General features: G+C 41.1%; 1 protein-coding gene across 5 annotated transcripts in view; it reads right to left on the bottom strand.

Annotated features, from left to right (window-relative positions):
• triob (trio Rho guanine nucleotide exchange factor b) overlaps window positions 1–12714 on the bottom strand; it is a 131956-nt gene that overhangs the window by 57238 nt on the left and 62004 nt on the right. For all 5 annotated transcript variants that reach the window (XM_049584939.1, XM_049584938.1, XM_049584942.1 and 2 more), the window contains 6 exons: window positions 11879–11983; window positions 11211–11681; window positions 10118–10240; window positions 2646–2837; window positions 1087–1218; window positions 171–401 (listed from right to left, as the gene is read on the bottom strand). In XM_049584939.1, coding sequence (XP_049440896.1) covers window positions 171–401; window positions 1087–1218; window positions 2646–2837; window positions 10118–10240; window positions 11211–11681; window positions 11879–11983 — 1254 coding nt within the window. The remainder of the gene's footprint in view (window positions 1–170; window positions 402–1086; window positions 1219–2645; window positions 2838–10117; window positions 10241–11210; window positions 11682–11878; window positions 11984–12714) is intronic.

Raw genomic sequence — 12714 nt, 5'->3', positions numbered from 1 at the left:
TGGTACTGCTTTACATTACTTAATGGACTAGCTATAGTCTTAGATGTACATGTGTACGCGTGAGTGTGCACGTCGGCCCACATGAGCATAACAAAACCTGCTGAAACCCACAAAGCTGCAGGTCTCGTTGTGGGGGGACTGTGCTATGTTTATCTGTACGTGTCTCTTACTTGCTGTACGTCCTGCTGGAAGACACACAGCTGCAGCCGTTGGTGCAGGCGGACTTTGCGATGCTGCCAGATGTTTTCCAGCTGCCTCTGGTGATGCAGCACCTCATGGATGATGTCAAGGACGTGGTGCACAGCTTTGGAGTAGTTGGCCGACGCCATCAATGAGTCAGCGCTTCCTGGGGTCAAAGGTCGCTGTAGTTTGTCCAAAAGAGATTTCCCATCCTGGCTTACCTGTAAAAGGCGATGATGTGTCATTTGACAATATGGCAAAAATTCTCAGGTATCTCATTTGGAAATAATGAAATGTTTCAAGTATTTACGGCTATATTCCTCAATGAAAAGATGACGAGGTTACACATTAAGACAGTAAAAACAAAACAAAACTGGAAAACAGGTTCATTCAGACTGAACAGCACAGTCATCTCATCTCTATTTTCAAAAACATTTCACTAACTGAGGTCAATTTTCAGTAAGATACAAGGATACTAACTACTGATTACTACTTTTCATATTTGGTTCAATTTGAAAAACATTTTTTAAAAGGACTGTAACCTGCATTTTGTGTACATTTTTTCATGTCATAGGTATATTGTTTTTATATTATTTACCAAAAAAACTGAGAAAACAAAAACAAAAAACGCTTTTTTCCATCTCCATCCAATAACTTTTACTGTTGGTTTCATGTTATTTGTTAGATTTGAACTTACGTAAATAAATAAAACTCAAACACAAACGGATGGATCATGAAAAGAATTGTTACTGTAGACTTTGAAGTGTATTGTAATAAAGACGCATGTATATTCTGAAAAGCATGATTTGGATAATTGTCAGCTCTATTTTGTCCACTGTGGAAATGAAATTAATATTTGCATATTGTGTTTTGCATGCTCTTCTTTGTATACTTTTGAGAACGGACCTCAGAGTATGCAGTGGTGATGTGTTCATAGAGTCCCTGGTGATGGTGGATTGTGTCTTCCAGATCCTGAAGTTCAGAGGGCAGCTCTCCTTCGCCACATGCCTTACACCATGGCTCTACTTTAGTCATGTACTGGGAAGAGAACACACAGGATAGTGATATAAAGACTTAAACATTATATCATACATATGTTATTAACATAGTGTTTGTCAAAATGCACAATGATATGAGATGTACATGGCCATCAAGTATTTGATTTATCCGTTCTCAAACTTGAGCTGTCTCTGTTGGAACTGTTATTGTACAGTAAACTACAATACATACTACTGCATACTATCTGGTGTGTAAAATACAGTATCCATTGTGTATGTATGATGGGGCTTTTATACTCAAGTAGTAGTGACCCTTGCTAAAAGCAGAGGAACTTTACTATTTAGTTGACATTTTAAAATTGTTACTATAATGACAAATGACAGTTTTCATTGTGTAGTGACAACTGACTAAATATTTAACATCTACATATATGCAGTACGTGATCTTGTATTTTTCGGACACTAACACACGGCTACTCCTATGTATGCACAGTTCAGACTTTTCCCCTATTGAACACCACACATAAGCCAGTGGAAACAAAGAAAAACAATGACTCTGCATTAGGATGGCTCTTGATTGGCTGTCAGCTAAGCAAAAGGTTTGGCATCCACACTGTTATGGTTGGAAGCAGGAAGGCTGACAAGGATAGAGAACCAGAGAGATTGAAGCAAGAGAGGGGGAAAGTTCAACAAAGAAAAAAAAGCAACAGCAGAGCAGAAAGCTCTGTAGAAAGCTTTGATAAAATAGTGATTGAAAAGTTATTATTCTGTTTTATTAAGGAGTGAAAGGAAATGTGTGTCTCTGGAGCTTGACTCTAGGCTTCGGCTCTGGATGGAAAACATTCTTTTTATCAGAGCAACTAAACAAACCAAGAGCAAAGATTATTTTGCCACAAATATATAATGAAAACATGCAGCGTCATGTCTGTGATGCATCTCTGTCCACTGATATTGACAACAAAAGCATTTAAGACTGTGCAGAAAAGAGGCCGCTCAGCAAACAATAGGAATCAACAACTAACTAATGTGTTGTTACTGCAACCGAAAGCAAAACAATAGAAAGCATTATTGATCATTTAAATGGTCTATTAGGGAAAAGGCAACCCCAGTGCATGTAAATTGTAATGGAGCCATTTTTTTCCCTATTACTCTTCCTCTTTAAAAATATTTTTCTAACATATGAAACTATCATAAGGTTTGGCACAAATGACAGAAACTCTTGTCAGGCTCTAACAAACTGCAAAAGATCGAATACGCTCCATTCTACCTCTTATTTACACAGTATGTACTGTAGGTATGTACAAACTAAAATATGCAGTTAGGTGGATATGTAGATGTGCTTCTGTGCATATCATTAAACAAAAAATGCACATTTATTATAACATGCATGTGTGTACAAGTCGACATCTGTCATCATTTGAACTGTGCTTGATTTTCTGTGTGTCTGTCACTGTTACGTGTCTGTACCTGGTCTGCTTTCTGGTGGAAGCTGGCAGACATCTCCAGCAGGGTGCTGCGTTCGTCCAGTGCTGCAGCGAAGGCCTTCCACTCCTGCTCCAGCTGTCCTGAGATCTGCTGGATCTGCTGGGAGGCGTAGTGGCCCGACTCCAGGAGCCGGTTCCCAACTGACATGATCCGATTGATGTTCACATACACATTCTGTGTTTAAGGCAGAGGTAGAGAAGCAAGATGGCACGGATTAAAAAACATGTCAAAATTAATTAGTTTTAATTTAATTAAATACAGGATCAAATTTGTTTAATTATCCTTAACATAGAGAGACAGTCAGTGAATACTAATGTGCGCCATCAAAGGAAAACTGACTCATATAACCAGTGCTGTTGTTTTTAATGTTAATATTTGGGTAAATTAGCAGGCTGCCAGTTTAAATATTGTTGTGCTTTAATTTTGGGTGCCATGATGCATGAAACTGACACCATGTCTTCAAACAACCAAGATTGCTTCTATTTCTATGAAGCAATCAAAATGTGGAAGTGAAATATAGTAGCCACAATTATAATTACATACACAGTGAGTAATATTAGAGAAAATAAAAGTCAATATATGATTCACCCTTGTCATAAGCTACCCCTTCCCACACACACACTCACATAGACACACACACACACACCCTTGTGGACATTAAAAAGTCATTCACTTGGGAGGCATACCCCATGTGAATAATGAAAAGAAACCCATTTGCCTCCTATCTTCCCGTCTTTTTTAATATATGGGCTCCAAGCTGTTTTGTGTAGATAGACACGGATCAGCAAACGCTAATTAACAACTGTGTTAACAGCCTGTTATTATTCTATTCAATTACTGCTCCTGAAGCCTATTATGGCTCTTAGTTTGCTTGTTTCAATCACAACGGGGAGGAGAGATGAACCAAACACCAGCTACAGCCCTCAGACAGAGGTGGGGTGATTCAAGCAACAAAAATGATGAGTTTTCATCAAAGCTGCAGACACTGGGTTGGTGCTTTGTTTCGTATGAGGCTTTGAGATGATTTCTGAAGGTGTCTTTTTCTGACATAATCAGGGTTTGGAGATGGTTTGGAGTTGCTTCACTTTTACTTGTAGGAGTTTTTGCATGGAAACCAAGCAGAGACATTCTCCACTGTCCAAAATCCAGGAAAATCTTGGCACTGGGACATAAAAGCACTAGATTAAGTCTGATGTTGGCTCCAGGATAATAGAGAAAATGGCGTGCTTAAAAGTATGGCTCACATGAGAAATCAAGGGAATCCAACAGCCCTCGAATACAAAGCAGTAGGTGAGTTATGATACACAAACGAAAAGTTCTGCACTACTGCAACTGGCTGCTACTATAGATCTTATGTGGTATTAGAGAAAACTATGGGGTATTTTGGAAAGGACACATGCACAAAAAGACTTGAAAGAGAATGAACACCCATCCATGCATGCACATACACATACACACATACAGGGGAGGAGGGGACTGGGGCAGAAAGGGAGAACAGAGTTCCAGAGTCACAACCAATAAGCCTGAAGGCCTTTGAGCCATCTGTAGGACATTATGAATTAGATTAAATAACAGTCCGGACAACTCGAACACACTGGGTGGTAAAGCTTTAATCCTAAACTGATGGACGGAAAGGGGGAAGGCAGAGATAGGAAGAAGGTATTCCTAACTCAAAACTGATGAGAGTATGAGGCAAGTGAGAGAGTGAGCAGGATAAGGGGGAGGGCAGACATGAATTCATCCATACAGAAAAGGGCAATGACGAGACCCAAGCTCTATCTCTGTATTTGGTTTCTAGTCCACTGTATTTACTTTGAGCCCTGAGCATCCAGATTCATACAGTCATTCACATCTCCTAAATATGCACAATACCAAAAATCCCTCTATAAACTCCACCTTTGCTGGATATGTGAATTAATACTACACAACACGTCAGAAAAGGCACAACATGATGATGTTTTTGTTCTTGAGACCGTTGTTCAAATGTTCAAAATTCAGTCTTCAGGTTTTGAACTTAAGTTTGACACACTGCTTTGCCACATCAGTCCAGTTCCCATGCTAAGCAATGACAAGCCATCCAAACAATGTAAACCACAGCTTTGAATAATTCCAACTGTTCACTGGTAGACTATTTATCTCACAGCACCTACTTCTGCTATTCTATTCCCACTCTACAAAATACCTTCAGTATACAAATTGAAGGCAAATCATCTCCATGCCCCCAGGGCTGTTCCAGTGTTTTCCCATATTTCCACTTCACATGTTGAGGTGCTAAAATGATCATCTGTATAGACTGTGTCACTTGTATTGTGCACAAATGTAGCGTGTTTTGTTGTTTCTGTGATCTATTACTATTTGCTACTGAAATTAGCTCCAACACAACTAAGTTTGATGATTGCTTTTGTAGGCATTATATGAGTGAAATCTCCAAAAGGTCATTATAACACCTCCTGCCAGGGACTTCAGCCACTACAGATCATAACCAAGCCTTCTATTATATACCTATCAATGGCATCATTGCCAGGAGTTAAACCTGCATCTCTATTTTCAGATGATTCAGTCTTTTTAGAGTTCAGTTTATGGTTACATACGCAAGATGTAATTGTGTAAGCTGAGATTGGCAAGAGGTGGAGCTAAAAAAGTTCATTAGCATTAACAGTTATGTGTAAGGTGTGGTGTTAAGGTGTGTTTGCGTATACATAACACAGTTGCAAAGATAGACGGATAGAGACACAATTTAATGATGGAGGCGACTGCAGCAGCAGATGATGAATACATGACAATGGATGCTGAACAATGGTCGGGACCTGACGACATTTATGAAAATGAGGGTACATTTGGTCATGAAGCAGGCCATGATCCAAGAGGACAGAAGCTAAAAGAGATGAAGAAAGAGACACTTGCAACTAAAAGACAACTGCAGAACACCCCAAATCCGACCCCTGGACAACCTTCTATCCCTCTGACCGATAGATACATCACTATCAGACGCCCTCCAACGAATCAAAAAAGAGAGCAAAGAACATCCGAATTAGGTAAGGTACAAACTCAAATTCAAATACTGTAAATACAGAAAATGCTGACATGCAAAGCAATGGCATATCATACTTGTAAATTACAATAATAATATCTTATCTTCTGAGTAGACTTCCTCAGGCTTACTACAGTGTGCTTGTTGTTGCTGTGTATTCTGTTACTCGGAGGGCTGCTTGGTCTGATCTTCCACTGTAAGTCTGAACTTTCTTTAATGAAATCACAACCTGAAAGATGCAGCTTATATTTCCCCTGGAGTTAAAAAAGATGTGGAAAAAATCTAGAAAAAAGGTGTACTGCATACATTTTACACTGTATTTATATATGGCACCAATTTAGCTTGCTTAGGGTGATCTTGTAATGTCTTGTATTGATGTGTAACCCTTTAACATACGCCTTTTTGGGTAGATTCACCCAATTTATGACAAATGGACCATTTTTGATCATTAGAGCCTTTGAAATTTGGACATAAAGGGCTCTAGTTTCACAGACCAGGCAAGGCGGAGGCGCAGCGCACCTGCGTTTTGCCAACTGGGTGTGGCCAGGCGGATTTTGCAAGTTTGGCACACCGTGTGCCTGGCACAGCTACTCCTCTTTCCCACCTCGGTCCCTCCTACCTGCCCAAGTCAGAAAGAGGGAGGAGAGAAGGTGTGGAGTGGGTTTTACACACATCACACCAATCAAATGAGCCCCTCTCCTCGCCCTTAAATGCGCCGCGCGAAGGCGTAATGAGAGTTTACTCAATTCGCCATGGCAGAAGAGAGCAGCAGCGTCAGACGGCCAAACTTCTCCCAGGAGGAAACTGATGTTTTGGTCCAGGAGGTCCAAGCTCGCAGTGTCCCAATATACGGAACTGCGAGCAGACCTCCACGGGCTGATGATGCAAAGGTAGCCTGGGAGGAGGTCACCACAACTGTAAATCAATGTTGCGTTTCTCTTGTTCGCGCGTGCGCACACTCTCTCTTTCTCTCTCGCAGTCTCACTCTGTTTCTTTTCTTTTGACTTTTCTAAGATGACAGATGCTGAATATATACTCCCTATCGGATGCTGTGGCTGTTTGTGGTTGGCTGAGAGGGATGTGAACTCAATAGTTTGCAGCTGTGTTAATCAAATCAGGTTGGGTTTCCATTACACGTGCCAAACGTGACAAACGGTGCCAATCCCCTTTGATCTGACATCAGATGTGACGGGACAGTCGATATAGAGATACATTTATGTGCTGATTGCAGATAGTTGCATTGAATAGTGGTTTTTGGGGTATTTACTGCATTGTTAATGCGCCTGACATTCTGGAAACCTGCCTGTGAGGTTTTGGTGACGTGTGGGATCTGTTGACACCTCCCCCTGCTGCGCCGCCACACCCATCTCAGCGCACCTCGGTCTGCCAAACTACCAAACTGAGTGCGCCTCGGGTTGCGCTGCTCGAAACTAGCTCTGCGCGGGGTTCGCCACCCTGCGCCACGCCGGGAAACTAGAGCCCAAAATGTTCAAGGTTTTATTACACTGTAGGACTGCCAGACTGCTTTGCTGCAAATATTTGTTTAAAAGGGATTTCCTGTGTTTGTTTGTTTTTTTAACGACCATGGTTAGCAAAAGTTTGGCTATGAGTCTTGAAGTACACATATTAATAATTATTTACATTAATTTTCATTCTACTAGCTGTCTGTGAAAGCTCTGCTAAGTGTTGGTGTCTAGGGGGCTTATCAGTGGGTGATAAAAGGTTAAATAACGTATGTGCACACATGAAATACAAATGTGAATGTGTATTCTACTTGGCCTCCATGAGAAACTAAACTGACAACCATTTACATATCTTTTATAACAGATACCAAAACATGTAAGGACCTGAAAGTGGATATGGAAAATGTTACCCGGGAACTAGTTAGTGGGTTACTAGGTTAGTGTTCAATGAATATATTATTCATGTTGACAACTAGAAATACAGAATGTTTACATTTTACCAAAGCATGCAAAATAAATAAATAAAATAAGAAACACATCAAACATTTTATAAATGCCATCCCCATCAATGTCAACTGTTGTTGTGTCTTTGCAGACAATCTGAGAAACATCTCTAGAACATTTCACCTCATTTCCAGCACAGACGACAGTGTTTGTTTCTCTGGGTCTAACCAGTTTGCACTGCATTGTGACGGGCTTGGGGTGAGGAATAGATTTGTCTGATTTGTGTGGCTGTTTGTGTGTGTCCACTTGTGTACACTTATAAATACAGTATGAAAAATTTGACGGTATAAATTGAGAAAATTTTAACTAGCAACTTTTTTTCGCCTTTATAGGTGCAAATGAAAGAAAGGTTCCCTCTGGGTAACATCACCCCATCATCCTTAAACTGCACTCTACTTCCCAATCTTCACAATCACAATCACACTGCAGGAAATGGCCTGCGATAGGAGCAAACGGGATAACCATTTCTTCAGATGATATATCCATAACCTTTCTCTAATTTGTTTATTATTTCTTAGAGTTGTTTTAGGAATGTTTTGTGCCATTTACTGTACAGGTGAGAAATATTATATTTCCTGTCTGCCATTTATTCCTGTTTTTTAACAAGTCATCAATGTATACACATTTATCCAACTAAATACAGCACAGTTTAACGAAGACCACTAATATATATTTGTCATTTGTGAAACTATGTTGCCAGCCAAGCCAAGAAAATCTGCTTTTATATTTTTTCTCAGTCATCTCTTCAACAAAAAATATGACCAATTCATTAGCACAAACATGACATGGGAGCAGTCCCTGAATATATCTCACTAAGTGCAAAATAATTGTGGTAAAAAACTTATAGCTCTTTATCTTTTAACCCAAACTGCCTTTGTTATGTGCTCCCATAAAAGCAACAAAACTCCATCTATTGTATTGTGCATGACACATTTTCAACTACATAATTGCAAACAGTCACAATTAGCATTTTGGCTTATATTGTCAATGTTAAGTTGATAATGCTCATATGAATTTCCATGGTGAAAACAATGACCACTAATTCAATATTACACAACAATCTTCGTGCAGCGACACACCTTTTAAAACCACTAATGCCAACGTTTAGGCATCAGTGGAAACTGGAACACATGTACAGTACAGTTAATTGTGTTTCACCTCTCCCATACATTTTCACATACACTGGGAACATACACAGACACAAGAGGGCACAGACAGTATCTCCAAACAACGCACAAAGACACACATGACACACACCCTGACACTATGTATTTCCATTCAGCCATGCAGGCAACAGGAAAAGGAAACGCTGCTTCCTGTGGAAGAATGGGTGGAGGGGGCGGTGGTCACTCTGAGTGTACCCGACTGTGTGTATGTGTGGGTGTTTGTTTTCGGTGTGTTATGAATATATGTGTGAGTTTAAACTGCAGTTTCATCTGTCTTTTCTACTCTCAGGGGTTATTTGTTCATCTTGACCCACTGTGTTGACACAATTGGCTTTGGGTGGTCACCAAAGCTGCCCCTGGGACCTGATGTTGACACAACTTGTTGAGCATGGTTCCTAACACCAGTGACACTGTCAGTGGGAGGATTAAGGCCAGGGGCCCCTCTCCCCTTTGCTAAACTTTTGTCACACCAACAATAGTGTCTGTATGATGGTGAAAGTTAAATAACTGTGATTAAACACTTTCTTTTTTAAATTTTATAAAATTAGAGGTAATGGGTTGAACATGTTTGTGTTTTGTTTTTAGTTGTGATAGTTTTGAAGTCAATATCAGTCAACAACAAATTTGCTTTGCTGACACATTGATAGTTATCAAGTTGTTCAAGCTTGGTTAAGTGCTTGTGCTGATGAATTGTGATAATAAATCTGACAATATAAAGGAACTGGAGCATTTTTACTTTTGTGGCAGGCAGATGACCAACACAAACAGGAAGGGCCGGGTATTGATGATGTATATTTTTAAAGAGCAAGACCATGAGGGGCTGAAGGTTTTGATAAGTGCAGAGCACTGTAAGACTGCAGAGTCCACACAGTACAATGTCCTCAGCTACATTTATTAGTCTGCAGCAGAGCTCAGCAGAGTACAGTAAGGTGCAGGAGGGCAGGGCGGGTTGTGCAGCAGAGCAGCAGAGGGCAGCACACTGCTATGGGAGGGGCAGGGAGGTAATATGGGTCAATTATGGGAACAGCACTGTGACAAGACATGACAGTGGGGGCAGAGTTGAGGCAGAGTGGAAAACAGCTGAATAATATGAGGGAGACAGAAAGTATCAGTCCACTGTGAGTGTTGGCCCCACGGGAGAGGATGGTTTGGGATAAAAGAAGAGGTGCTTGGTTGTAGAAGGGTGGGAGGCCTCAGCTTATTACTGTGAATGACAGTAATGATGATAGTTTGTGATGGCATCGTCTGTGTCTGAGTGTGCACACGCTAGAGACAAAGCCAACGTCTTACCATGCAGTTCATGGCAAAGTGGTTGTGCTGGGTCTGCAGCTCTACAGCGTGCTGGTGGTTCCCTCCGATCTCCGTGTAACTGGTGAGAAAAAGCCCCTTGTTGTGCATTATCCAGTCGAACATCTACACACGGAAGAGGAGGAGAAAATGCAGTTAGTCTTACAGAATACACGACAAATGAAAAGGGTCTTTCCAAGTTGTGTTCACTCACAGCAACAGCAGTGAGAAAAAGAGAGGGGTGTTATTTGGTGTTTGTAATTAACCAAACCTTTTATCACTGCACTGACTTCTACAGGGGAGTCATCTTAAAGCTTCTCTGAAATAAGTACGAACAAAAGAACAAGCTCTGTGTGCATAGTGTGTGTCCTTTCTATGTCCCTCTGTCTTCATGTTTGGCTTATGGAAAAGGTGTGTTTAATTACAGCTCTGACACTTTCCATAGCAGGCCTCTGAATTTGCCCCCAGCTCTGTACAGTTTCATATTGTTACATTTCCCAGCTCCAGACACGCAAGATCACACTCTCTGAAACACTGACCACATACAGGCTGTCGAGCACACACTCACACACTTTCATTTCCTCTCTGTTTCCATGCATATAAACATACAGATCAGATAATATCTGACCAAGCCCTAAAATAGGGGTGGAGTAAACAAAAATAACCACACAGAGCTCAATCTTATGGTACCAAACAAATAAATAAATAAATAAATAAAATAGGATATTGTTCATTAACCCTCTGTAAACACTGGGCAGTAGTTTTTGTAATTTTTGTAATACTATATACATACACAGCCTCACTAATCTGCGATACACTGGGATGAAAGTTGATCTGAGGACTTAAACGTCTGGATAAATGTAATGTTTTCAAATACCCGCCTAAGACTGGCATGCATGTATGCTCAGGCATCAGATTAGCTCCTGTGCAGCCTGAAATACTAGTATGTATCAAGAAATAAACTGAGCATTGGCATATATCAACACAGAAGAAGCCAGTTGTAGAAACATGAGGAGGCAGTGAGCAAACAATTAAGGTCTACATGATTTCAGTCATCATGTAAATAAGATGGAGATTAGAATGGAATAGCACTGACCTTCTCTGCGTCCTGTTCAAACAGACGCAACTGGAAACACTGGTCCAGCTTCAGTTTCCTCATGTGCCACAGCTGCTGCAGATTCTGGCGTGTCCCATGCAGCTTATCCAACAAACCCGTCACTTTAGCTACCAGGTTGTGTGCGTCAGCGTGCGCATGTAAGCCGTGATGATGGTCATTGGAATCTCCACTAGCTCCACCACTGCGGTTACCGTAGCTGCTTTCACTGCTGCTTCCACCTCCACCAGTCTGTAACTGTAGCCTTTGTAGCAGCCTCCGTCCCTGCGTGTCCAGCTCCTCCACAGATGCCTTGGTGGCTCTTTTCTTCAGTGCTGCATGTTCTTCCATGAGCCGCCGAGCCCCCTCCAGGTCCCGCGGGAGATCGCGCTGGGACAAGGTTTCCTGGAGCTCCTCCAGGCGTGCCAGTGCTCGCGCTGCGTCGCTGGCAAAGGTCTCGAATGACAGCCGCACCTGGGATGAAAGTTAAAACACTACTGAACTTTTGAACCACTAAAGTATTAATAAAAGACATGACTTGCTGATGAAGTCCTGCTGAGAGGAACAGAGCTCTCAGTTAAGCACAAAAAGTCTCAAGTCAAAAGGCTGTTATCTATTTGTGTGATTTCTAAACAGCAAAAAAATAGGACAAAAAGAGAAAGTATCCAAACCTCAATCCAATCATCATGGTTGTACTCTAAGCTGCCCTCAAAGTCGGCTGTCAGCTGGGATGGGTCCACAATCTTAGATAAACCCTCTAAGGATACCATCACCGTCTGGTGTGGGTGGGTGTATGTAGGACAAATGAAATGGATGAAAGAGGGGTGAATGCAGGCAAAGAAAAGCAGTGAACAAGATTGGGAAAGGAGGATAAGAAGAAGACAGAGAGAGAAAGATCACCACAATTTCATCACCATCATCATCAGAGTTAACATCATCTCAATATTCCAAACTAATCACATGTTAACTTGTCAACATATTTCCCACTCTTAATATGAAAAGAATGTGCAGTCAGTGGCTCCACGTCTACTGTTTAGATAGGTGGGGTGTCTAAAAAAAAACATTCCACACATTTTAAGCAGCTCTTATGTTATCGTTAATAAGGTGGAAATACAAAGACATAAACTCTTAGGAAGTAAAAACAGACACTGCTGAGGTTCACTGGAGCAAGGGAAACATAATGTAGATGCAAAATATACAGTCAGATTTGAGGATGGAGTCTGCCTGAGTGCTCTCCTGTATAGATGCTATAATAACTGGAGTCTTTTTTTTAAACAGCCAGCAAACTAAGACACACAAACAAACAGGAGTAGCTGTACTTGGAAGTGTGAACCTACACACGTCATCTTGCACTGCTGGATAATGAGCAGTAATTTTAAAAGCTCAACAGTGCTGGATGACAAAGAGGAGTACACATCTTGATCACTTCCTGGATTCAGAACTTTGCAGCCAGGCACCCAAAACAATGACCTGCTTATCACTGTGCATACTCACATGCAGTACATGT

The sequence above is a fragment of the Epinephelus fuscoguttatus genome, linkage group LG8 (assembly GCF_011397635.1).
Source record: "Epinephelus fuscoguttatus linkage group LG8, E.fuscoguttatus.final_Chr_v1".
NCBI lineage: Eukaryota > Metazoa > Chordata > Actinopteri > Perciformes > Serranidae > Epinephelus > Epinephelus fuscoguttatus.
This window is presented reverse-complemented; position numbering and strand designations above follow the sequence as displayed.